This window comes from Solea senegalensis, linkage group LG8 (genome assembly GCF_019176455.1).
Source record: "Solea senegalensis isolate Sse05_10M linkage group LG8, IFAPA_SoseM_1, whole genome shotgun sequence".
Lineage (NCBI taxonomy): Eukaryota > Metazoa > Chordata > Actinopteri > Pleuronectiformes > Soleidae > Solea > Solea senegalensis.
The window spans coordinates 21,906,767-21,932,056 of NC_058028.1; the positions used below are offsets into that span (position 1 = coordinate 21,906,767).

Genomic DNA, 25,290 nt, shown 5'->3' on the forward strand with positions numbered 1-25,290 from the left:
AACATTTTAGAACCAACAATTTCACAGAAAAATGGTTCCAATCAGAACCCCAATCACTGAGTCGTGAACAACTGTTGGTGTGCAGGAACCCTGAGAAGCTGACACAGTGTGACAAAGCAGAACCAGACAAAGTCCATTTAGGGAGGGACCAGCACAACTGGGTCAGCCAAGCAATCTGCTGGTACACGTAACAGGTCTAAGAGCACTGAATCACAGTTGACAGCAGAGAAAGTCTTTGAATGCAAACTTTATAGTGGGTAACAAAATATTTGTATCTCTGCTCAGCTTAGAAGACACACCTATGTTGCGACAGTTATTTACACAATTCAGTATCAAGAACAAAGGGTTGGGAGAGTTGATGTCCAATACTACTACAAATCATGCAACATGGAACAATTATGCAAGCTATTTTACTGTGGTGTGAGAACAGAAGTTGCTTTAAAACTTGAATTAACACACAGATTCATGGATATGAAAAGCAGGGTCGAGAACATCCCAAAACCACACAGGTTTCACTGCAGGCATCTTTAACCAGTTCCCCAACAACAGCTAATGTGTTGTCTGTGTTTCTCACAGCTGCTATATGATCACAAACATGTTCCAACTGCTATAATAAAAGCGTTTTATATCTATTCAATTATAATTAGTGTAAAGATCTTTGAATTTTTTGGTAAATAAAAGCCACTGAGAAGAAATGTGTTCACATGCCTCTGCTTGATAAGAACACAGACCACATACTGGTCATAGTGTAACCACACACACAAAAAACGCACAGAATATTTTAACGATTCCCAGAGCTCTTAATCACCCTGTGGCTCATTTTTGCCAAGAGGCCTGAATACACACAGTATACTAACACAAATACACTCACTACCCCCCACGGTGTACACACGTGTGTCTGTTCAACACACTACTGAAGGCAACTTTTATTGAAAGCATGGTTGTCTATGGGCCACCGGGTTTCACTTTCCACCCATGTTGTCTCACTTTGTTGTGTGCACATAGAGATGGAGGGCAGGTTTGAGCCTGTCTGCTTTTATACAGTATAGTAGCGGTGCTCAATCACTGACTGGCACACAGACCACCTCCTTGCACGGAGTTTCAGATGCAGTTAAGATGATTTAGAAAGCTCTGTGTTATTAAGTGCACTGAGCCCATAAGCCTCCTCTGTGTAACTGCAAAGAAAGCGTACCGCACAGCTTATTTGTCTGACTTTGTTACCCAAAATCCTGAAAACAAATTTAAGTCATAAGACTACATTCTCTGGACATTTTACAAGAGGCTTCTCAGAGAAACTCTGGCTTACTAAGTCAGTTTAAAATGATTCTGTTTGCTTAAACATTTCATGTGAAATCTTAATTTAAAAAAACAACAACAGACATTTTCTTCTGTCACTGCTCTTGTAGCCAAAGCTTTCAAGAATACGTTTGTGATGAGCAAAGACAAAGAGCACCATGGTGGCAAAGCACCGACGACGGCCCGAGTCAATATGATGTGATTACCCTTCACATCATTAAGTGTTGCTGCAGCAATATAACAGAGGAGGTCCAGCCACAGACATGAAGTACATGCTGCTTAATGAGGAGCTTCACAGACATTTGATTCTCATGCCTCCACTCACTCACAATATTATCATTATTATTGTTGTTGTTACCGAGAACAAACTGAGAACTTATTGATCCCAATATCCATTTCTCACCAGGGATCAGAACAACTGCACAGCCACTTAAAAACTATTGATTGCGGCTCAAAAGGAGACACCTCATTTACAGCACACTGCCACAACCTCTGCTGACCAACAAGAAGAGACGATACTGGGGGGCGGAGCTTCACATGCCCTCCACTGGTGGAAAACATACACGAGTGTTAGGTGCAGCAGCACCGGTTCTACTGATGTGATCTTAATATGAGACCTGTCAACACATCTCTAAAACCAAACCCACAGAAACTAATACTGTATTTAGACCCAAACTGAGATCAGAAACTGAGAACACACAACACACTAATGCAAAAATATTAGCTGTCCGCACCTGCGTATAAAATATTTTGAGTTGTGTGAGTCAATGGAAGTCATCAAATTTAGTCAATTACATTTGTCTAGCACCAAATGTTATCTCAGGACACTTTACACAGTAAGGCCTAGACATTACAATATTATAGAGAGAAAGAGACACCCAACAGCTCACACAATGAGCAGGGACATTGTTACAGTGGAGAGAAAAAAAAAACAACCTTTAAACCACCACTGGTTGGGGTTGCAGGAGAAAAGGGAAGTAGATAAAAGGGAAAACAGGTGAAGTTAAGAGAAAGGCCTATCAGACAGAATGTATTATTTATTATGATGTCACTTTAGATTTGAAGCTTAGCTAGCATAGGGTAAGTATCAGCAGAAATCATTATCCAATGGAAATGGGAAAATACAATGCCTGTTTTGTATCAATGAATTGTTTCCACACAGAGAGTAAGATTCAGCTGATTGGAAACAGTGTGATGCTCTCTGGACTCTCATCTAAGAGAAACATGAGTCTGAATATATTGCAAGACGTCACAGCAGTGAGCATTTAAATGTAAATTACGTTGCTTACAGCCACTTTGTTAAACGATGGGATGTGTATTTGTATAGTTGTGGGATTGCCACTCTAAACTCTGGACACAGAGACAAAGATTCAAGCAGACTCAGTGTTACTCACTACAGTATATTTATGAATGATGCGTGTTTCAACTGAAGATGCTGATACTTTACAGCTATTGTTGCTACTGTTAGCAGTAACAACAATAGCTGTAAAGTATCTGGGTTACTGCTGTTACTGCAACACATTGAAAATTGCACATTCTTAAAGAGTGACTCCATGTTGCAGTAAATGTTTCATCATGTTTAAGCTGTTTCCTCCCTTTCCTGAAATGTCCCCGCTATTGATGTTTCATTTTGCAGTGACGCCATCTTTCCTTAACAAACCTACCCAGACTTTAAGGGCACACGTTATCAGCCTTTGCTCACTATGTAAACAGTCTTGTCTCCTCTTCAATTTTGTTGACATACTGCACAACTAATGACGTCAAGTTAGGTTCATGTAGCAGGTCCTAGCAGACGAACAGCACAAACAGGAGCACTGCAGGAGCACAAATTAAATGTTAGACACCAAAATACAGCAGTGAAATTCTCAAGTTCAGTTGAATTTAAGATTCTTGGAACTGGTCCTTCATACCTAATCCTGCAAACCTTTTCCTGTTTATATTCAGGGTTATTTTTACTTACATCATATCCATTTCAAATTCACTGAAGCATTATGGGTTAAATCAATACAGACTGATGTTTATGAGGTGATATGCATTAACTCTGTTAACAGCTTTGACCACAGGGTTGACACAGTTTAGAAGGCTTCAATTCAGTCATCGCTCGTAGAACACAAACAACGCGCATCAAAGCACCGCTGAGATAAGGCTGCTCTCCACAGGTCAAGCTTCCTGAACCGTGCACACTCTTCCATCTCCACAGTACAAACATGATGTTCATCAAACTGCCTCCTAAGCGTTTCTCTGATGAGCAGCTACATCCAAACTGCATAGTCTAAGACGAAATCAGGCCTGGAGGAGAGATGACACACTGACACAGAAGACAAATATTTGGATGGAGCTGGAACACAATACACTTCTTCCTTTTAAAAGCTAGAGTCCACTTTTTTATTTGCTATTTACATTTTGATTAGCCATCAATAAATAAAGTTGCCATGGCACAAACGTCAAATAATCTGGCACCAATCATTCTATTCAAACCACAAGTATTAAACGAGTAACATACCCGTTCTAAACTGACTTGCTCAACTATGTGCTTAATGATAATAACCTTTTCTTAAAAGTGATTTAGACATAATGTAGTCAATGATAACAAAGCTGTCCTCCACACTTTTAGTGCAGAATCAAGTGTGTCTCAACATTGAACATTGCAACTAGTGCAGGCCTGTCACACATACATAAACAGGATATCTCTTAGATAACAGTGGTAAGTAGGGCCGGGTATTTTCAAACTCACAAGTCAACAACATACCACAACAATATTCCTTCCAACTATGCAATTAAATGAAAATGCACTTTATTTCTGCAAACTTTTCCTTGAACTCAATAAGCCAAACTTGTCAAAAGAAACTCTAAAATAACACAAAGGAAGTATATGGGACATTACTCTATTTAAAACAGAAAACTGACCTCATTTGCAGTAAACACTCTCTGTAATGAGTAGGCTCACTTTATGACTCCATTATCCTGTGCTGCAAAGTTATGTAGACTCCCTTTATTTATTTATTTTATATGCATCATAAAATAACAACTGTAAGCCAAGCTGAACTCTTTTGTTCATTACCAATGGATCCAAATTATTATATGAGAGGGGTTGGTGGTTGTGATGAAATCACCCAGATTCACCTACCAACAGCCTTTTATCACAGTGTGGATCACCATGTAACCGTTGCCTCTACATTCAGAATTAGGCAAACTCTGAAGCAAAAATATTTCAACAAATCCCCTGAACACTATCTGCCAAGTACAAATTTAGCACTTAGCTAATACATCAGAAACCAGACAGCACCAAAACGAAGCTTAAAGGACAGAAGAGTCTTATGCTACGTCATCATGAGAATACGTTACATTAAGTTTACACCCTCGGCCAACAGTGCCGCACAGTTTTGGAGCCCCTAAAACAGAGAGGTTAAAAAAATGCTCCTGGCTCCATTATAGTTGAAAAACTGTGGGGCTGCTTTTTAGTCTGGACAAGCAGAAACTGAGACCTTTAGAAATAACATCAAAGTTACAGAACATCTTTCACACTGTGAATATGAAGCATGATCAACATTTGAGTTTAATCTCTGCTCTTACTTTTCACAATTCTTGGTAGTAGCATTTTCTGAAACAGCAAACAAATGCAGAGGAGATTTGGTTACTATTTATTTCCACACGTCATGTGATATACTTAGCTGTGACAGTATGCACATAGATCACTCCTCATATGGAGCTGAAATGCTCACCTGAAGACAGATTGTTTAATAAAACGTAGAATGGGTGTAGTCGTACACACTCATGGTAGAAGCTTTATTATAAACATTAAACAGAGCATTATCTGCAGTGCCTTTGGTAACTGACTCAAAGTTAGTAGTCAAAACCACAGGCACATTTCACACTGCTGAGGTTCATTGCCCCACCCTGCAAGAAAATGAATAGGACTGGATGACGTCCACTTCACGGGCATTGTAATGCTCATTCAATAAAGCATTGCAATGGCGGATGAAATGATGTGGTGAAGACTAAAATGATGTTTATCTGCCATCAGCATCAGCATCAGCATCACCCAGCTGTCCAACTCTATGACTATACTCACAAAGACAAAGTGCAGACTCTGCCGAGTTGAAACATCCCAATCTGGTTCTGAAGCATCTAACATGAATAAGCAGCAAACTGAACACAGGGCCCTTTGTATGATAGCTTGTTCAGTTGGCTACGGATGGTAGAAAAAATCCTTTTCTGTATGCAGAAACTTCGGGCCCAGAAGGAAGAGGGGGTGGGGGGGGGAGATGGCAAGTAAACAAATATATCAATCCTACAGCTGGATTTGATGCAGGGGAGTCACACTAATAACCTACAGATGTACACAAGCATAAATCGGAGCAAACGACCGTCAACATGCCCATGCTGTCAACAAGACATGAAAGGTAATGGCATAAGGAGGCAGAGGAGTAAGCAGAACTCAGATTTGGATATCAGCTGCATCAAAAGCATGTAAACAGGACCACAGGCACATTTGAAAAGTGTTCCCATACCCAGCACGGTCATAACATGGATAACTTGCGATATATGCCCAGCACTGTGACATATGGCATTGTCAGAACTATGGTAATATATACAGTATAGTGTTATGTGCAAAGTAAGTCTTAAGAGGAACAGTCCAGCCTTTTGGGAAATGTGCTTCTTTGTGATCATCTTACAATGAGACATTGTGGTACTTAAAGCAGCTGATTCCAACACAATGGATCTATTGTTCACCAGCGGTTGTTTGCTATTACTGTGAGCAGCATTTTTACAGTCCTGCAACCAGGTGCATCATCACAATGTATGTCAAATATATAGACACGAGTATTCACATGGCTCTATAAAAAACTCAATCACTGTGACACTGTGTAAAAGTTCATCGACCTGATTTCCACTCATTCTCAGTCACTGGTTTTTTACGGTCTTTAAGCTTTCTGTGTTGCAGTGCTAACAGAAAAATGTCTCTGTGTATGCATCTAAAGTAAAGATGGACACAAACAGCTGACCATTCTGGGTATTTGCCTTTAATTTTGTGATTCTTATATTCCCTGTTTTTACATTTCCAATTGCAGGTTAGTAATAACTTTAGTTCTTAACCTATTTATATCAATGATTTAATTATTGTATTTTTAAATCTCTACACATTGCAGTACTTCTTCACGGAAAACATGATTTTCTAGCTTTGAACTTGATAAATTTGATGCTTGATGATACTGCAACTGCAGCTGCAGCTGCGGGTTTGCATCACTACAGTGATGTAGTGGCGCCAAGCCCCAAGGTTGGCACATTTTCACCGTCTCACTGAACACAGTGTGAGCACAAAGCTGCAAATCAAGACAAAAAAACTTATTTTTTAATTGTTTCACAGCAGTTATGAAACACTCTGCTGTGGCAGAGATTCAGCTGTGATGGAGACAAACTGCTGTCAACAGAGAGACACAAACAACAAGTATATGGGAAGATGTTTTATATTATACTAACTAAGTTATGTCAACAAAACACATTTTTCAAATAATTACTTGGCCAACAAGAGGGAACATCTTTTATGGCCAATAATCCGATAACTACGATCCATGTTTGAACCTCAGCACCTTTCCACACAACAACTACACCAATTGCTGCATTTAAATGCACACAAAATGCACAAGTCATACACTACAAGCAAAACCTATCCTATCCTATTTCCAAATGAAGCTACAGAAAATAGACACTCAGCCAATGAAAAGAGGGTAAACACTTTGTCAGTAGTCTTGAAATGTAAACAGGGCGAAATTAGAGCCATTCATATTTGAAATCCTATGGAAATCCTGAAAAGGAGCATTCCTGCCACCTTGTCTGTACTTTCCATCCCCGTTTGTGGTCAGACACAGTTTTCCGAAGAATTCCCCGTCCCCTCACATCTTACACACTGAATGTTTTCCATTTGACTCATAACAGTCTTGACAATATGATGAATTGTGCCAAATCCATTCTGTGTCCTCATTTTACGTCTGTCTGGACATGTTTTTATTTATTTGTTTGCTGAAACTATTAAAATGCTTATGGATGGTTCGACCATTGGGATGGGCACATGGAGAAGCTCAAACCTCTGAAGTCACCAAGTAAGCTTCATTAGTGAAAGACCATCAGTAACAACTTACATGATCCAAATCAGAGTACATCTATCTGAGTATCACAATCAAGACTGAAATAAAACTAGAGAAAGACGCCTAGATGTGGCTGGTATTTGTTTTTTTTTCCTGCAAACTGCTTAAATGCCTGTGTTCTGTTCCACTCCTCCCCCACTGCCAACAGTCTGCCATGGCTATTTACGTTTCTCTGAGTGTGCAATTTCATGCCCATGGGTGTCGTGTCTTTCTGCTGATCCACAAGCCACTGTTTTATGCGACCAGGGAGACACTTCCTGCTTGAATGAGAGACGTCAAGATGATGCAGCAGTGATGTTTCAGCAAAGCTGGACTGAGAGAGAGGGTCTCCCGGTCACAACACTTCAACACACACACACACACACATGGCACAAACCAACACTGCTGACGAGATCCTGAGATTCCAAACTTGAGCTTCTCTGACCATGGCCCTCATGCAGTGTGGCTGAGGCAAAGTAATACTAGCTTTTACAAGAACACAGACCTACTCATTAGGCAGCCGCGGTTATGGTAAGGGCAAGTTAATCAGAAATGACTACAAGTCCTCAAAATGTCCTCATAAGTGGCCTGTAGATGTGTGTTTTCTGTACGAGTATTTTAGAGCAGGTTGTAAAACAATGTTTCCAAGTTTATCAACTTAATAGACTCAAAGTTTGAAACTTAGGATGTTAACCACTGATGGTTCTCATTTAACTTGCATGTGTATCCTACAGATCATTTACAATTGAATGCTACCACTACTGTATTTACTGTTAGTCTGTTGTAATGCGACTGTATTGGTCAGTACTAAATTTTAAAGAACCTTTATTTTATAAATGTGTGCTGAAAAACTAACTTGGTTTAAAATGAGCATGTGACAACAGTTATCTCTTCCAGACAGGATCAGCACATATGAACATTTCATGCACATCATTAAAGAAAATGGTACCTGTACATCGCTATCATCAATTAGAGGAGATACTTAATTTCAGTGTATAAATTGAGGTCCAGCAGAGACCTGGTAGTGTCATCCTGTAAAGATGCTCCAGTATATTTGGATACATGTAATGCTTAAGTACTATGACTAAATGTTTTGTGTGTACTATAAACAGCCTCCATGACTAAAAAGACATTAAGTTTCAACACCAAAAAACCTGGAAAAGTCTCCAGGCTTCGTGCTTGGGAACAACAAATCAGCCAAAAATATTTGGACAGGAGTCCAATGGGGGAAAGGTCAAGCTTGGAGAAAAACATGCTCACCATCAATGAACAGACATTCTTCAGTCTGCAAAAGCAATACACTTCTAATGCAGCTGCACACAACACTTAAAGGAGAAGTGTACCATTTTCAATGTGCTTTTCTTGTCAATGATAATTTCATTACCATTTCAGTGCAGCAGTGGAGAGCAGCAGGTTTGCCGTCAAATCATTACGGGGGGGAAATTACAGACCCATGAAAACTACAGCCACTTCTCTTAAATGTTTGATTTGCTTCCATTTTTACTCGTCTTACTTAGCAGATGCAAGCACATTTCAACATGTCTCCACATTTTTTCAACATTGTTATACACCAACTATTTTTTTCCCAATATGAAAAAATAAGGGACAAACACAGACATTTGGGAGCACAATAAAAAAAAGTATACATATACTGTTTGTGTATTGTAATTCATACTTTTTTCTAAATGCTGGCAGCAATATTACATAAGCACTGTAACACTGCATCCACACTGTATCGCTAGACAGGGTGGGTGTGCTTTGTGCTGGAGGTGGCTGTTGGAAGTCAGCAGAGCATTGTTTGTTATGGCTGGCTTCACAGCAAAATTAGCTTAGGTTGCTAAAGTGATGGTGACATGGCATCTGCTGTTGCTGGGTGCACTTTGTCTGACAAATATTCTGTTTCTGTATTGCATAGTGCACTTCTGAGGTATAAAAAAAAATATATAGCCAGTCAGTATATTGTTGTTTTCTGCTCATATCACCCAGCCTTTAAAAGCCAGGATTCCAAATCAAGCGTATCCTCAAACTATTCAGTATGTGAATCAAAGAGCAGAGCTGTAGATCACATCACCTGATGGCTCAGTCTAAGAAAAAAATTTAATAAAACATATTCCGCTCCAAAAATAGCAAATGTCTTCCCATGATACGAGGAGGATTTGACATCTGGCAAGGACATAACTGCTGAGGCAAAGACGGCTTTGCTCATGCACAAAGTGGATGTAATGTGAAAAAAAAGGGATGACTAATACAAGGCAGGGTGATGGTTACTCCTACTTAGAGTTTAACTGCAACCAAATGTGTGAGTATGGAAAAAACGTAATCTCACTTTGGACAAAAGCATCTTAAATGCTGAACTGCCATCATGTAATGTGAAGAAGTAACACCAGGAGGGACTGCTCTGTCACAGTTTTAAATTCCCATCATCTCTGTTTAGTGAGAATGGTGCGTGCGTCTCTGAAAGAGGTATAGCAGTCGATCACAGGTGATTTGAGCATCTCGGTGGTTTGTTGAGTTCACAGTTAGTAAGATAGGAGGAGCTGAGTGTGTCATTGTGCTACACGCAGTTATATATTGTTCTATATTTTGGATAAGACACTATTCTTACCATACTTTGCATTATATCACTATAACCACCATCAGGTGTTCCGTCTGTTTCAGTGCAGCATAAAAAGTATTTTATGAGGAACAGTGCAAGCTATAGAACTAAAACTTTAAAGAAAGTGATCATTTTATTGAAAAATCTCTTTCAGTTTCTGGCTAAAATATCGATATCACCACACCTCACATCTGTATGCGTAATATAAATCTACAGCCAGAATACAGTTAGCTTAGAAGAACATAGGTAAAGATGCACCTCGGCTCTGTTCAGTAATGATACCCACCGTGTAAGACCTCTAAAGCTTGGAAATTAACAATTTTTTGTTAATCTATGCGAAACCAAGGAATCATATTAGTGGGCAATCTTCCCAACTCACCCTTCTGGTGTTGTCTAGGACTTTAGCGTCAGGCCGGCCATAGTTGGGAGGGTTGGCATGAGGATCGTAGCCCAGTCTGGACAGCATTGGAGCGATGACAGCCATGTCCCTCACCACGTCTGCTGGGATTTTCCCCACCCACTTGGACAAGGCCTCGACGTTGACAGGTTTGATGACCTGGTCTGTGGACCTCTCCACCCTAACAAGACACCAAAAAAAGGAAATGTTGATTAAAGCTGTGATTTCAAGCAAAGGGAATGCTAACAGCAGCAACAGACAATATTTTAGCCAAAAGACATCACAGACAGCAGATTTGAGTTATGGCCAAACACCATTTCCATGAATTAATACTGTTCCACCACTCTTTATCTCCACTAGTCGCTGATATATTTTTCTTTAGGTCATAAGTTGACCATAGACAGCTGAAAATATTCTAAATTTAGTGCACGGTTAGAATGTGGTTAATTCTTTGGCTGGGTCTTCTTTTAAATTACATATCTGGCCGTCTCACCACTATACCATGTGTGAATTGCCTTTGGTCTCCCAGTCTCGCCCTCCAGGCAGCCAGTGCACTGATGGCTTATATCGTGTGCATCACACCAGCTATGGTTCAGTACCTCTCACACCCTGACTTCAGCAAGTCTTTAAATTATTTATTATATGAAATTAAATATTTAACAAGCAAGTGCACTGGGGCAGCTGGACTGAGGCTTTTTTTCCCTTTCCTGAAATGACCAAATTTCACCACCTTTGGCCAGCACAAGGGACTTGATTTCAGGTTTATGAAGGTGTAAATATGACCACACTACACACACAACTGGAACATTTACCAATAATGACATTTCACTTTCATGGTCCTTTTCAGATAAAACAAAACTGAGCCTTTTAAGAAATTTTGAGAAATCATTAAAACCTACAGAATGATGACATTTGCTAATTATGTTTTCATAATATCCATTTTTATTCTTGCTAACATAAAATGTGGTTTAGTGAAACCAAAACATGCACTTCTTTAGAGCTAGACCTTTCAGGTCGCACCCTTTGCCCACACATCAATGTACCATCTGTAGTCCAGCGTCTCCCTCCGTATGTTTCCTGTCTGACCCTATACCTCAATCTGGCAATTCACTTTCCTCTAATCCATTTACTTTGCAATTCAATCTTTACACTGCACGGGTATGGTCTCCTGCATGATTAATAGAGTGAGCTGGTTTTGTCATCTCAGGAGGATGGTGGAGATGGTTTCAGAGAGACGGGCCGCGATCCAAACATCCACTCTACAACAAATAGGTAGGGAATCACTTTAGGTAACTCCATCAAGACTCAAGAGGCTGCTAAGTGTTGATGGGGAACATAAACTGATAAAGACAAAGACAGTGTTGCTAATACAGTTCAGCGTCACTATCATGTTTAATATGGTTAAACATAAATGAAAGGTCACTTCTATCAACATTCATATATATTCACACACAAAGGGGGATTGTCCATTGAGGGTTTGTTAGGGCCAATTCTTAGTTGAGGTACACATTATGAGAAGGTCTTCATCCACCCATGTGCTTGATGGTGCAAGTAAACTGCAGACCCCTATGCGGACATAAATGTGCCAACAAATTTGTGAAAGCACAGAAAACAGAGCGATATTAGATGTGTCCAACGCCAAATCTTCATTTAAGTATGAATGAAACATGTATCTGTAGTGTTGGGTACTAACCCAGTACTTTTAATGGCACTGGACATGTTTTTTCCTATTAAATCAATTGGTACCAAGTATTGGTATCTGAAGGTTCATCCAGTGGAGAGAGTAAATTGAACTCTGAGTAAGAAAGAGTTGCACAGCTGTTTCAGCTTCAAGTGTTACCAAAATCCCTCTCTGCAGTGACAGATTGCAGAATGTAGTATTTACTTTCTTATCTCATGGCAAAGGGAAAATAAATATCTAAATATTTTGTATTATTAACCAGACATGACAGATAATGTGAAGAGATTATTCAGACTTTGGTAAATATTTATCATTCTCTTGCATTTCAACAAATTATTTACAGATATTAGGCAGATTCTTCTATTGTAAACATTGTAATTCCATGCCAAGTCTTGTAAGCCTAAAGGGTAAAACATAACAGTATTGTCAGTCATCACCTGTGGTTTAGGCACACACACAGAATCCCTCTATAAACTATAACAAGATTCATTTACATTATGAACTAACAGAATTAACATTATCAAGGATACAGTTCATATATCATCTGTTGGACATAAAGAATTGCATTTGTTCACATTTATGTTATTAATGTGATGTGACAAAAAACCTTTCAATCCATCACATGACCACTTCCCTTCAGGCTGCTGCTCTTTATGGCCTGCAGCTTGTCAATTATTCATTACTGGGCCTCCTTTACCCAAGGTGGTGTTCTGTATCACCAACAGCTAATAACAGAGAATGAGACAGAGACATCAAGATCACAAATGGTACAGAGAGTTAGGGAGGAGGGATGGAGTGGCTCCTTGTTCTGGGATAAATGATGGAGCAAGTCTCTTAGCTAGACAGGGCCTCCACTAAATAAAAGCCAGGTAATTGATGTTAATGCTAAGAAGAGGACGTGCCGTGGGACCTGGCTGCCCGCTGACTGAGATTTTCATCTAGATAGAGACCCAAAGCTGTGGGACGATGCAGTTGCAGTGGGCAAAAAGCCTGCCATGGTGGGGTTAACTTCAACGCACCAACAGCAAAGTGCTTTAGAGGGAGTGGGGCAACATTTTTAATGATAAAAAGGTAGCTTGGCTGCCATGACGGCTACTTGTACTTGATGCATTATTTCTCCTCTTCTTGTTATTATTATTTTGTGGTGGTGGTGGGTGGGGGGTTGGGGCATCTTGTAACTGTATGTAATTGTGACAGAAGAGACCAGCAGGAAATATGGAGAAGAACAAAAGCAGGAAAATGGTTTTCTATCAGGACTGGTAAGGAAGTCTTAACAACAACAACAACAATACATCATGATATCTATTTAACTGAAGATTACAAAATGCCCTCCCCCCCAAAAAAAAATGCAGGATTTCAAGGACTTGCATCCTGTCCTCTGTCATCCCACTATCAACTTTTAAGCATTTGTGTTACCTTCATTCATATAATGAACACCACTGTGAGGAGTTATGAAGTAGCTAACACTTACAGTGACTTTTGTGGTGATTGAAAATTAAATTATACAAAAAAAAAACACACGTCACTGCTGGCTTTGTTGGAAATGTGGAGAAAGAAAGTAAGAAAAAAAAAACGTGTGCTACAATGAAAGAAACTACTTTGTGACAAATTTTAGCCTGGAAATCTCTGCTGCATCTTGAAGAATCATAGACTTTCTGTGTGACTGTGCCTGCTAATGCTCGTCCAAGGCAGTGCCTCCATGCACATCTTCTGCTCAGCTCAGCCGGCTCTGTTTAAAGTCCCCATGCATTAATATTTGATGGAAATCAATTTGTGGAGGGGTGATGTGCGCAATAAATAAAGAAAATCTGCATCTGGAATTGAAGAGCTAATTCACTCTCCCTTCATGTTTTCAACAGTTTCAGCCTCACATTTATTTTTCTGTTAAGCATTGTAGGAATGTACACTTAGGGCAGGAGGTTAAACACAAAATGTCTGTTAAATAAAAACACGACCACTGGAAATTTTCCAGAGTCTGGACACAAGTGAGAGACAAGGAGACTTTGGCGACACTGAGAACCTCAAGGGTTCTTACAACTGAGGCATAATGGTCTAGCCTTATAGAAGTAGATATGAGAGCACTTGAGAGTCTCCATGGTGTCTCTGCCTCTGTCAAAACACAATACACAGCATCTTGAAGTCTGTATATGAAACTAAATTTATGTATACTAAGCTAAACTAAACTAAACAGATTTGACTGCCTTAAGCTGTGGTATCTGTCCGTCTTGCTGCAATGTCCTTGCCTCACTTAATTTCTGGTGGATGGAATTAGTCCTGTCTGTAAACACCGCAGGAGCTGGGATTTGTTGGAAAGACAAGAATTACAATTGTTCCATTTCTCAATCAATTATCTATTTACAAATTGAGGATCTAGATTATAAAATAGGTTTTGTAACTAGTTATTAAGAATTCTGATTGTTAGTCCACCTTGACAGTTAAAAAAAAAAAAAATCAAGTCTGAACAAATATTAGGTGTTGTATATTACCAACCACATACCCACACACAAACATGAGAACATTATTTATTATTAGATGTGAGGTGGAGCACTTGTTTTGCTGTGTGTCTGTGATGCCTCTTCTGCTGCTTCCTGCAGATGGCACTTCTACATACAGTTTTTTTAGATGTGGATCTAAGGCCAAGCTGCACCATGGGCTTCTGGGCTGCATATTTTGAAATGAGCTACATCTGTGTTCTCTATCCAGTCAGTAACTGCTGATTTACAAAACGAATTGACATTCACTGACACATATCATACTCCACAAACAGAACAGTGGGATAATGAAGTTGAGTTAGTGTGAGTTACAGTGGTGGCTATAACTCAAAAGGTAGAGTCACACTCTAATCAGGTCAAGGGTCATCATTGGGCAAAACTGAACAAATTGTTACTGGTGGCTAGGCAGATAGTGTATAGATGTGTGATTGAGATAGTGTTACATAGCAAGTGCTGAGTCGGTGCTTTTTCATGAATCGTGACAAACTTGTACAAACATTTCATGCATACATTTTCAATCACACATACCACTCTTTGTGTATTAATCGCGCATGCTCAGAAGACAACTCCAGAGCTTATGCCAGCTTGCTAAACATTCAACGAGACACGAGACAGTTGCGGCGACGTTATGGCAGAAAAGCAGCAACAACAACAACAACAACAACAACAACAGGTGTTGTTTTTTGGGAAAGCTACTGCCAAGAAAAGGGCTGATGCAGAGCGAGAGTGAACATCGGTGCAGCCTTTCAACGGTGGTAACAACTGAGAGCCCAGAAAGGGGTGTAGTGGACAGGTAGGTTAACTTTATGTCTTTGTGATCTTTTAAGAGTATTTCTTCTGATACCGATATCTGAGGTTTAGAATCGGCCGATACTGAAACAGAAAAACAGCGCAGAATGTTGGTAACAAACAGTATGTCTCATTGTGTGGAAAAGACGGGGATCATTCTTTTGTGGAAGACAACATCAGGCTTGACTACAACATTTCTTTCCTATTTAAAAAAAAAAACCAAAAACATATAAACAGATAAATGTACTGAATTAATTATTTATTTATTTATTAACAGTGCACCAGTACAGCAATCTTAAATAAACCAATAGCTTCACAAGCTTGATAGACATTCAATATAAATAGTCAGTTCTTTGCTAATGGTTTAGTACAAAAATGATTTTAACATGCAACTCAAAAGAACCCGAATAAACCAATAGCTTCTCTCTCTTGGTCAAACAACATGTAAAAAGAGACAGGCACAAAACCTCTTTGAAATGGTTCAGACGGAGCAATTAGTGAGTCATTCATTAACTCTCATCCAGCCAGTGTGCTGTTAAATTTAAAGTGACACGGGGGAAACGTCAGAGCTCCAGATATCTGTAGTGAAACTCAGAGCTTTGACAGCTTTTATCTTCTCTAATATGTGATTGTACACTTTACCATGAAGTTCAGGTAGAGCCATCTTAAATGTTTTCGGCTTACCATGTCATAACAATGAAGTTCAGAATCCTCTCAGTGATTTTTGTTGCCTGCACACTATTAAGTGGACATTTTTCACCTCTTTCCTTCATCTCCTTCAAAGTTAGCTCCTTTTTGTTTATTGAGCTCAATGAACTCTGCATGCTCTCTGGGGTGAAATTTCTCTAAGTGCTTGATTAAGTTGGTTGTGTTATAACCTGATGTTTTACCACCGCCCCTCGGTATTGCAAGTAGCCGTCGAGTTTGTTGGGTGAGGTAGTGTGAAAAAATTCCAGATAATTGATCCTTTCACTCACTCTAGAGCCGCAACTAACGATTACTTTCATAATCGATTAACCTGTGAATTATTTTCTCGATTAATCGTTTGGTCCATAAAAGATCAGAAAACCTTAAAAAATGTTGATCGGTGTTCGTCAGACCTGGAAATAATGATGTTCTCAAATGTCTTGTTTTGTCCACAAACTATGGTTAATGGTTAACTTTTAATGATTTCTGTTATCCAGAGGAAAGAAATGAAGAAAATACTCACATTTAAGAAGCTTATACAAATCGGAAATCTTGTTTTAATCATGAAAAAAGCTTCAAACCGATTATCAAAATACTTTTCAAAGTCGATTAATTTAGTAATCGATTAATAATCGATTCATCGATTAATTGTTTCAGTTGTAGCTCGCTCCATTTTGAAAACAATGTGGGCTTCTGTGCGGCGTGTTGCTTGCGTATGACGTCACTCACAGTGCACAGCATAAAATTAGACTGATTAGATCGGCCACTATGGCTCAGCCCGTTGTCATCTGGAATTTTCTTCAATATCGGGACCGATACCGATACAAATATCGGATCAGTGCACTCCTAGGTGAAAAATACAGAAAGTTACCGATGCTGCACAGTGAATCTGTGTTCATTTAGCGTTGCTGTACTGAAGGTATAGCTTCGGACGGAAGTTTGAAGAAAGGGGCCTACCTTTAATTCAGAGCATAGAAACAATCTCAGTTCCTCCCGCAGAGGCAGCAGTCAAACAGAAAAGTTAACATTCAATAAATGTTCCTAAAAGGTAAAAACTGCAGTACCTGCATTGCACCTTAATAGAAGAAGCCTTGAGACAGAACCAAACATACTGTCATTTACTGTAACTTTAAGCCCTTACTTACTCCTTGGAAATTCTACTTAAAGAGTTTCAGCTAATTTTATACTTGAATGACTTTTCATTACCATTATTATATAGATTAACGCCACAGAAGTACAATTCCACCCCTACCATTATATTAAATAAAACAAGCCCAATGTAATTATGACCTCATCTCCACTGCCTCTTTGTTCTTCAAATCGAAGTCATTAAACACTAGAAGGAAAACAGAAGGAACTAATTTCAAGTTTTCAACCAATCTCTTTTTTTTCTCCAGTGCAAATGGGATGTGTTCATCGAGTGTGCAGCGAAGCCAAAAGGCATTTAGAGAGAAAACTACTCAGTGGATGCTAAAAATGTAAAAAAAAATAATGGCTTGAATCATCTCCAGAGGCAATGGAGAGTGTTCTGGATCAACGTGGCAGGAAGAGGGGGGTAACAGAGGGGGTTAGACAGAGAACAAGGAGTAGGGTTGCACCCCTTCAGCGTTTCCTCAACAACTTCCAGAGACCACCCATCCAAATCACTGAAACTAAAACAAGTTTGACACCAGGCACGGCCATTAGCAAAAGCTACTTACAGTTGAGTATTGCAAACATAATCTCACGTGTTGTTCAGTCACTAATGAGTAAATTCCTCACTGTGTTTAAGGGCAGAGTGTTTCATTTCCAAATATAATTTAATGATGGACTGTCTCAAGGCTATGTGAAAACATAGGAAGGAATTATTTCATGCATTTTAAAGCCTTCAGTAAGTGAGATTATATGAAGAGTGATTATTCCCTTCAGCTTGACACACTGCTTACCAACATGTCATTTCTCTTCAGGATAATAGCCAATCTATACTTTCTCTCCCCTCCAGGCTAAGTAGTTAAAGGCCGAGTATAGGCTTGTCCAAGCTAATTTCTGTTGCAATGGGAATGTGATATATGGTAGGCCCAACTTACCTTGTGCGGCTTGTGAGCCTTGTGGATATTTCATATTTATTTCACCAACACTGCAGTGGCATATTTAATGAACCTGGAAGTGTAGAGAATGCATATAGTAAAAGAGAATGCCGTGTAATTATCGGGGTCAAAATGGAAACGTTAAACTAGGATGACACTGCCTTGACTTGTCTAGTTTTAGAATCACATGCATTTTCATAAAATTTAAATAGTGGATTAAAGATAAAGTCAGAGAAATACTTTATTTAAATCATATATATATGTATTCTTTGTTTGCTTGGTAGGTACATTTTTTTTTTACGTCATTATATATTGATATAATGCTTATGCACTGTGCAAACACATTTTGAGACATTTCTGTGAATTTATTTTCCCTAAAAATGTTTCTCTGTTTAACAAGTGTTTGTTGTTTTCTGTCCATAAAGAAATAATAAAAAACAACACACAATTAACTGGTTTCACTCAAGAGCAAAACTCAATGTTTAGTTATTTTATATTTCTGCTCATATTGTCCAGCCTCAATGGCATCACCACTGTAATATTATAAAAAAAAAACTTCACTAGAAAAAAAGAGGTGAGCACTGTTTCTTTGTTTTTGAGTAAAAAAACTATTAGGACCAGTCACTGTAAAATCCAGGGAGGACCACAAACACTACAGACCACTTTTCAGAAACTGCATTCCAAAAGTGTCTAAAATCACAGGATGCCACAGTGACAGATGGTGGTTCAGTGTGTTGTCACAGGTCGTAACTAAGGGTATGGGAGGCAACTAAATAGACCCTAAACTCAGTTTAAACATAGTGGGGAAACAGACATGAGTACATTGACCCTCATATTACAAGGTAATATACTCAACACTGATGGAGCCACTTCACCTTAAAAATAGAGTTTGAAGAGAGAATCTAACCGTGAAAGGCATCACACAGCTATGTTGTAATTACACCAAATTCAAAGAGCTCCGTCTAGATGAACCAATGTAGAAAGGTTACTTCCAAAGCTATGAAGCAAGACATTTACAATGGCCAGAGTCACATTTTACTCTCAAAACTACTACAGTAACAGGAAATGGAGAAGTCAGCATTACTTACTTGGAGAGGGACACTCCTCCAGCTTTCCCAATGAGCTCCTCATGGTGGAGAACCGCATCATTCCAAGGAATGTCAAGGAATTTAAGTAGTGTCTTCATCCATTTTTCAGGATGGAGGACCAACTGTTCATAGTGCACTGGTAAGCATTTATCAGCTGCCTCCAGGCACTGAGTGTACATGGTCTCTATAGCCCGGTTCCACTTTGTCAGGCAGTCCCGGTAGCTGCCAAGATCAAAGCCTGCAATGGTCACCTTCCGTGAGATCATGGAGTGGACTGAAGCCCGCCCATCACGAATCATGAGTACAAACTTGGCATGGGGAAAGATTTTGGCCAGGTAGGCAAGTGACTTCAGGGAAAAAGGGTCCTTGTTGCACAGGAAGTTGGCAGGCTCACCATGTTTGACGATGATTTCCAGCAAAAAAGCCTGCATGGCAGCGTCCAGCACCTCATCCGTCACACCTGCCTCATCCAGGCGCATCTTCTCCCGGCCTGAGCGGCTCCACATCTGCTTCATGGCCAGGATACGTGGGATGACACGGGTTTCCTCTCCACAGCGTACTTCTGGGTGGGCATCCAGCATTGCTCGCATCAGTGTAGTTCCACTTCGCGGCACACCACCGATGAAGATAAGTGGCATGTCTTTGTTGTAAACAAAAGGTGTGCTGAGATTCTGTCCTGTCCGTAAGGTGGTCCTCATGCTGCCTCCCAGTGCTGACAGAGGCAGGATTCCAACTGACTGGCTGCGCTCCTCGATGCGATGATGGCACTCCATGGCATGGCGGCCCAGGTAGAATACTGTGACTGAGCTGATGACCAGACAGGCCACCAGCAAATTCTGTTTCAGCTTGCCAATCATACTGCAGGCTATAGACAGCACTGGACAATATTTCCCTGGGGGCAATTTAGGGGGTGGGATGGGAAAAAGGAACTGAGAGAGAATTTAGGTCCCCACCGTTTACGGTTGTTTGCTGGGAACCAGGCATGGATCAAGCTCCCTGGTGCACAATAGGTGTCGAGTTCCCAGCTCCATGAGACCTGGATTGTGGAACAGAAGACAGAAAAAAAGACATAGTTCATATTACACATCCAGTACTGTTCGCAAAGTTAACAGAAAAACTGAATCAAATGTACCTTTATATAAATAATATATATATACACACACACATATGAATAAATTAGTGTAGAACACTGAAACTGCAGTGAGTCAGAGGGCATCAGAGGAGAAGGCAATCTGTAGTCCGTCCAGAGGACAGATTGCTTTCATGTCGGCTCAGGAATGTGACCACGTGCTTCCTTAAACCACCTACAAATACAAGCATAATCCCTAACTTTAACCATATCCAGTAAATTACTAAACGTAACCTTATCATAAACACAATTCAAATCTTAGTCTTGAAATGAATCAGTTCATCAAAAATGAAGTTCTGTCTCATTAGGAACAGGTTCTCGTCTCCACTGGTCTTGACAAAGTCAGTGTTTATGCCAGAAAAGATCCTGAAGAGGAAACGGGTAGATTAAAATTATTCGAGGAAAAAGTCCATTCAATTTTTGTCAAAACTAAAGATGGACTAATCTCAACCTGGAAACCAGGCTGAAATATCAGCGTTTGTAATTGCACTGCCAATCCTGACTCTCATGAGGCTGTTGTGTCGAAGCAGTGGTAGCTTCACTGCCAGTGTGCTTGTTTATTTGCGCTAATATTTCTTCCTCAAGTATTTCTGTTTGTTTTGAGCCTATTGAATTCATAGTTGGAGGCAGCCCTACTGTCTAAATGTAATCAGGTCACTCAGGACTAGGGCCACAATGATTATGGGATTATTTTGACAATCGATTCATCGGTTTGAGTATCGCTTTTTTCAATAATTGATACAAGCTTTCTGATTTTTCAGCTTCTTAAATTTGAATATTTTCTGGCTTCTTTGCTCCATATAATAAAGACATCATTAAAACTGAATTGTGGTTGGTTTGTGGACAAAGCAAGACATTTGAGAACGTCATCAATTCCAGAACACTGATCAACATTATTCAACATTTTCTGACATTTTACGGACCAAAGAAGTATTCAATGTATCGAGAAAATAATTGACAGATTAGTTGACTATGAAAATAATTGTTAGTTACAGCCTTACTCGGGATGAATGTTTATACTAGGTCCGAACGGCATCTTAGAGAAAATATACCATCCAGCAACGCAGTTTGTGTAATACTGCCTCCATAGTGGATTCAACACACCTCTTCACATCTTGTTAACAAAAATGCTTCAGTTAAACTCCATTTGAGAGCTCCTCCATCAATCACTGTATTAAACCCTCCACATTTCTGGATAAACTGTTGTGACAGGCCCAATGAGTTTCAGAATGGACATACATAAGATGTCAAAATAGAAGAACCACTGCAGTTTCTTCTAAATCGACAGGCTTTTTGATCTCTAGGAAGAAATAAAGGAACTATGTGAGAGATGGTAAAGAATTCAGAGCCCACACAAAGATAAATGACTGAGACAATCAGGGTACAAGACACAGTGGAGGTACAAATCTATTCATTTAAGCAAGAATAGTTGGATTTTCCATCTGGATACACATCACACTGTCTTTGTAGCATATAAATCATCAGCGATGCATCCTGCAGTGGGCTGGCAAATAGTATTTCCTCTGCTGTTGGTGAGTAAAAGCTGAAGGCTTTCTCTGGGGTGACCCTGCAGCCACAGTCAGCCTCCTGAACAAACAGCTTTGTTGGGAGAGGAGTGGGTGACAGATGAGGAGGCCACAGTAGCTCGGTTTACAGTAATGCTTTACTTGCAAAACCACACACTTATCTGGGTGTGAGTTTATTACCAAGTAAACCTGACCTGGATGCCGAAAAATAATTCAACCAGGTCATCTTAAATTATGGTTTAGACTTAAGAGACTTCATAATCTCACCAAAAACAAGGCTGCAAATGGAAAAACAGATCTCAGACCACTTAACAAAAGATTTGCCTATTAATGTCTGAACACACTGGTCCATTTATTAGGATCATCCATCCCTTAGTTGTGCAGATATCTTAGTCTAGAACAAAGTAATTACAGACAGACATGCCTTCTCTGTGGCTTTTATTCAAATTTAATAAATTAGGCAATGCCAGTTTTGTATAATCGTTGTTATTTTTATGTCCATTACCAATTAGAGTCGGACTATGTTGCTCTGCTACTGCTAAATGAGCCATGTTGCTGCTTCACTGCTACCTCATTGTTTAACAAGTTAGGAGCATTTCACAACAAAACATTATTGCTAATCTTTGCATTAGCCTCCCTGTGAGAGGGAGCTTGTTCCAGACTAAGCTTCAGATGAATGCTTCAATAATTCCCTCTGCTCTATGCCTGGGGAATGAAACCAAAAAATATGTAGAAGGATTCGTACAATAAAGCATCTGACAATGTTTATTTCTTCCTTTCTTTTCATGCGGCTTTGCTTTACTTGTCAGCCCACCCACGCAATCTCACCACTGTGTTCGCTTCATAGTGACTCAGTGTTAACAGGAGGGGGATGTCACAAAGCGTTCCAGGCTGCCAACACCTCAGGTCTAGTATGAGACAACAGGATTGCCATTTCCCCAAGACTGCTACCACTGCCCTTGAGCATCGTTCACACTACACAATTTTCAGCTTAATAATTCGGTCACAATGACATTAACAAGTAGCAGCTAATCGGCATGTGATCGGCATTAACTCTGTGAAATATGTAAAGATGAAAAAAAAGCAATGACTTCCAACCTCTGCAACCAATCAGAGACCTAGTCAGAGTGAAACTCATTCAGGAATACACGGGTTTAATAGAGATACGGAGAAGAATGATGTTGTACGATGTCAAAAAAGGGTTAACATGAATCACAGAGAGCACTTCTATAAGTTCAGTAGTCAACCTGTAGACAGGAAACTGAGAAACTGAAACTCTTTGTCACTTTTTGTGACCACAATTCAGAGCACCTCCCAGTGAAAGTTTGTCACTCAACCACAATCTGTGAATTCCCAATGACTGGAGAATCACCAAGACTGCTCTGCGACAACAAGCTGCTCCTGGTAAAAACATCATGGGGTGTGTAACCTCCCATCCCCAGTCATGAAGTGTGAACTCAGCAACTGCACAGATTCCCAATCACAGAACAGCACATGGTACTAGTGTGATGTGCATAATTATGCTTTAACGCTCTAGAGTAAAGTGAACCGACAGTGCACCACAGCAATATCAATCTAAAATTTAGATTTAAAAAAAAGTTAAATATTAATACATTTAAATTTACTAACTTTTAAATATGTACAGGTTATCTCATTATATATGAAAATCATTTACCCAATAAGGAAAGGAAAACTGTCAGAAATGAGTAGATACAGTTTCTTCAGAGGTAAAGCCTTATGCATGGCTGTGGTTGAGATTCAGACCAGTGTCGTGTTACACCTTACACCAGGGCTGAAATGTGTTTGTGTTAAATTAATTGCTGCTCTTCTCTCCTGTTACGGACACTGTATCCTCCTTGCAGCGCATTTCTCCCATTGATCTGTTGGGGAAAAGCAGTTGAGGCTGATGTTGTTCTCCACGGAGCAACAGTGAAACCCAACCACATCAAACGTTAATAACAAGGGTGGCACCTGGTGTTATGTGTGAGGTGAGAGTTTTGTGGGTCCATTTCCATCATGTTGAAAAGGTCAACCACGTCGTGTTGGATGAACAATAACTCTCTTATAAGAACACAATGTAACAAATACTTCCTCTATCTCCCGTTTTGAAAGACGGGGTGACCTTGAGATCTTCCTCTTTTATGTGAAACCAGGACATCAGCACTAATAAAGCTGTAGAACATGGTTACTATAACAGAAATCTACAGCTTCATTGTTACAATATTAATTCTGTCTAATAAAAGGATCATTTTCTTTTTATTCAGTGTCCAATGTATGTATAAAAATAACTAAAGTATTCAAAATAAGACATGTGACCACACACAGCCCATTTGGAGCAGCACACTGCAATGCAACACACACAGGACCTGCATCACCATTATGCAGCAGGAGAAGAGAGCAGAGCTGCTTTTGTGTTACCAGAATAAACACTGGCACTATCTTCCTACACTGAATGACTACCATTAAAATACTCCACACATCTGTCCATTCTTTCCACAGTCAAAGCAGGTGTTTACTACAGATGCTGGTGAGCAGGGAAGGAAGGAAGAGAAAGTTGATAACTATAAATATGAATGTGCTGCTTCAGCAAGGATATATTATTTGGGTGGTACAATAATACAATAATTACTGATTGCAATACAGTTTTTTTCAAACATTTAATATATATTCAATTTAAATATTATATAATGGTACAAACACACCTGTGATATAACGTATATATAGTCACTTTGAATGTTTTACCTTAGATGTGTGAAACAGTTTGTAACTGATTAACTGGTTTCTTCAACTTTCACTCAGGTGAAAAAAAATTTTTTTTTAATTATCTGCTCTCCAGATTATCAATATTAGCACATTTTAAAATTTTGTCCAGCCCATCAAACAAATATGACTCTTTGTACATGTCAGTAGCTTCCATGTAAACAAGTGAATAGGCAATAACTGTGTAGCCAACTACTGACAGCCTTCACTGCAATACGTTGGAATTAGATACCCATTATATTACAATGTTCCAGAGAAACAGAGTGGCCACTCCTCGTCTCCAACTTTCAACCTTTTACAGACAAACGAGTACAAGTTATGAGGCTTCCGATCTAATAGCTTCCACACAACTGCAAGAACAATCAACAGGTCATGGCCATTGTCCTGTCTGTGACCTCTGCCCCTGAGGCTCAGTCATATTATTCCTAATGAGTGAACCCCTCATATTCTAGCTGGACTGTATAACAGATATAAGACTCATTCCAGTAGGCATAATGCAGCCTGCAGAGATGCGCTTGAAACATGACTACGTCTAAACATCAGATGAGCACCACAAATAATGTTTTAAAAACACAAAAAAAAAATCATAGACCCAATGAGTTATACAGTGCACTTATTAGAGCTGTAGTGTGCAGTCAGTATTGGCAAACAGTCCTAT

At 39.5% G+C, this 25,290-nt stretch overlaps 1 protein-coding gene across 3 annotated transcripts in view; it reads right to left on the reverse strand.

Moving 5' to 3' along the window:
• The window catches only part of tpst1 (tyrosylprotein sulfotransferase 1), a 36,341-nt gene that overhangs the window by 4,821 nt on the left and 6,230 nt on the right, over positions 1-25,290 (reverse strand). For all 3 annotated transcript variants that reach the window (XM_044032044.1, XM_044032043.1, XM_044032045.1), the window contains exons 2-3: positions 19,218-20,253; positions 10,397-10,595 (exon numbers count right to left, since the gene is read on the reverse strand). In XM_044032044.1, coding sequence (XP_043887979.1) covers positions 10,397-10,595; positions 19,218-20,074 — 1,056 coding nt within the window. In that variant the 5' untranslated portion in view covers positions 20,075-20,253. The remainder of the gene's footprint in view (positions 1-10,396; positions 10,596-19,217; positions 20,254-25,290) is intronic.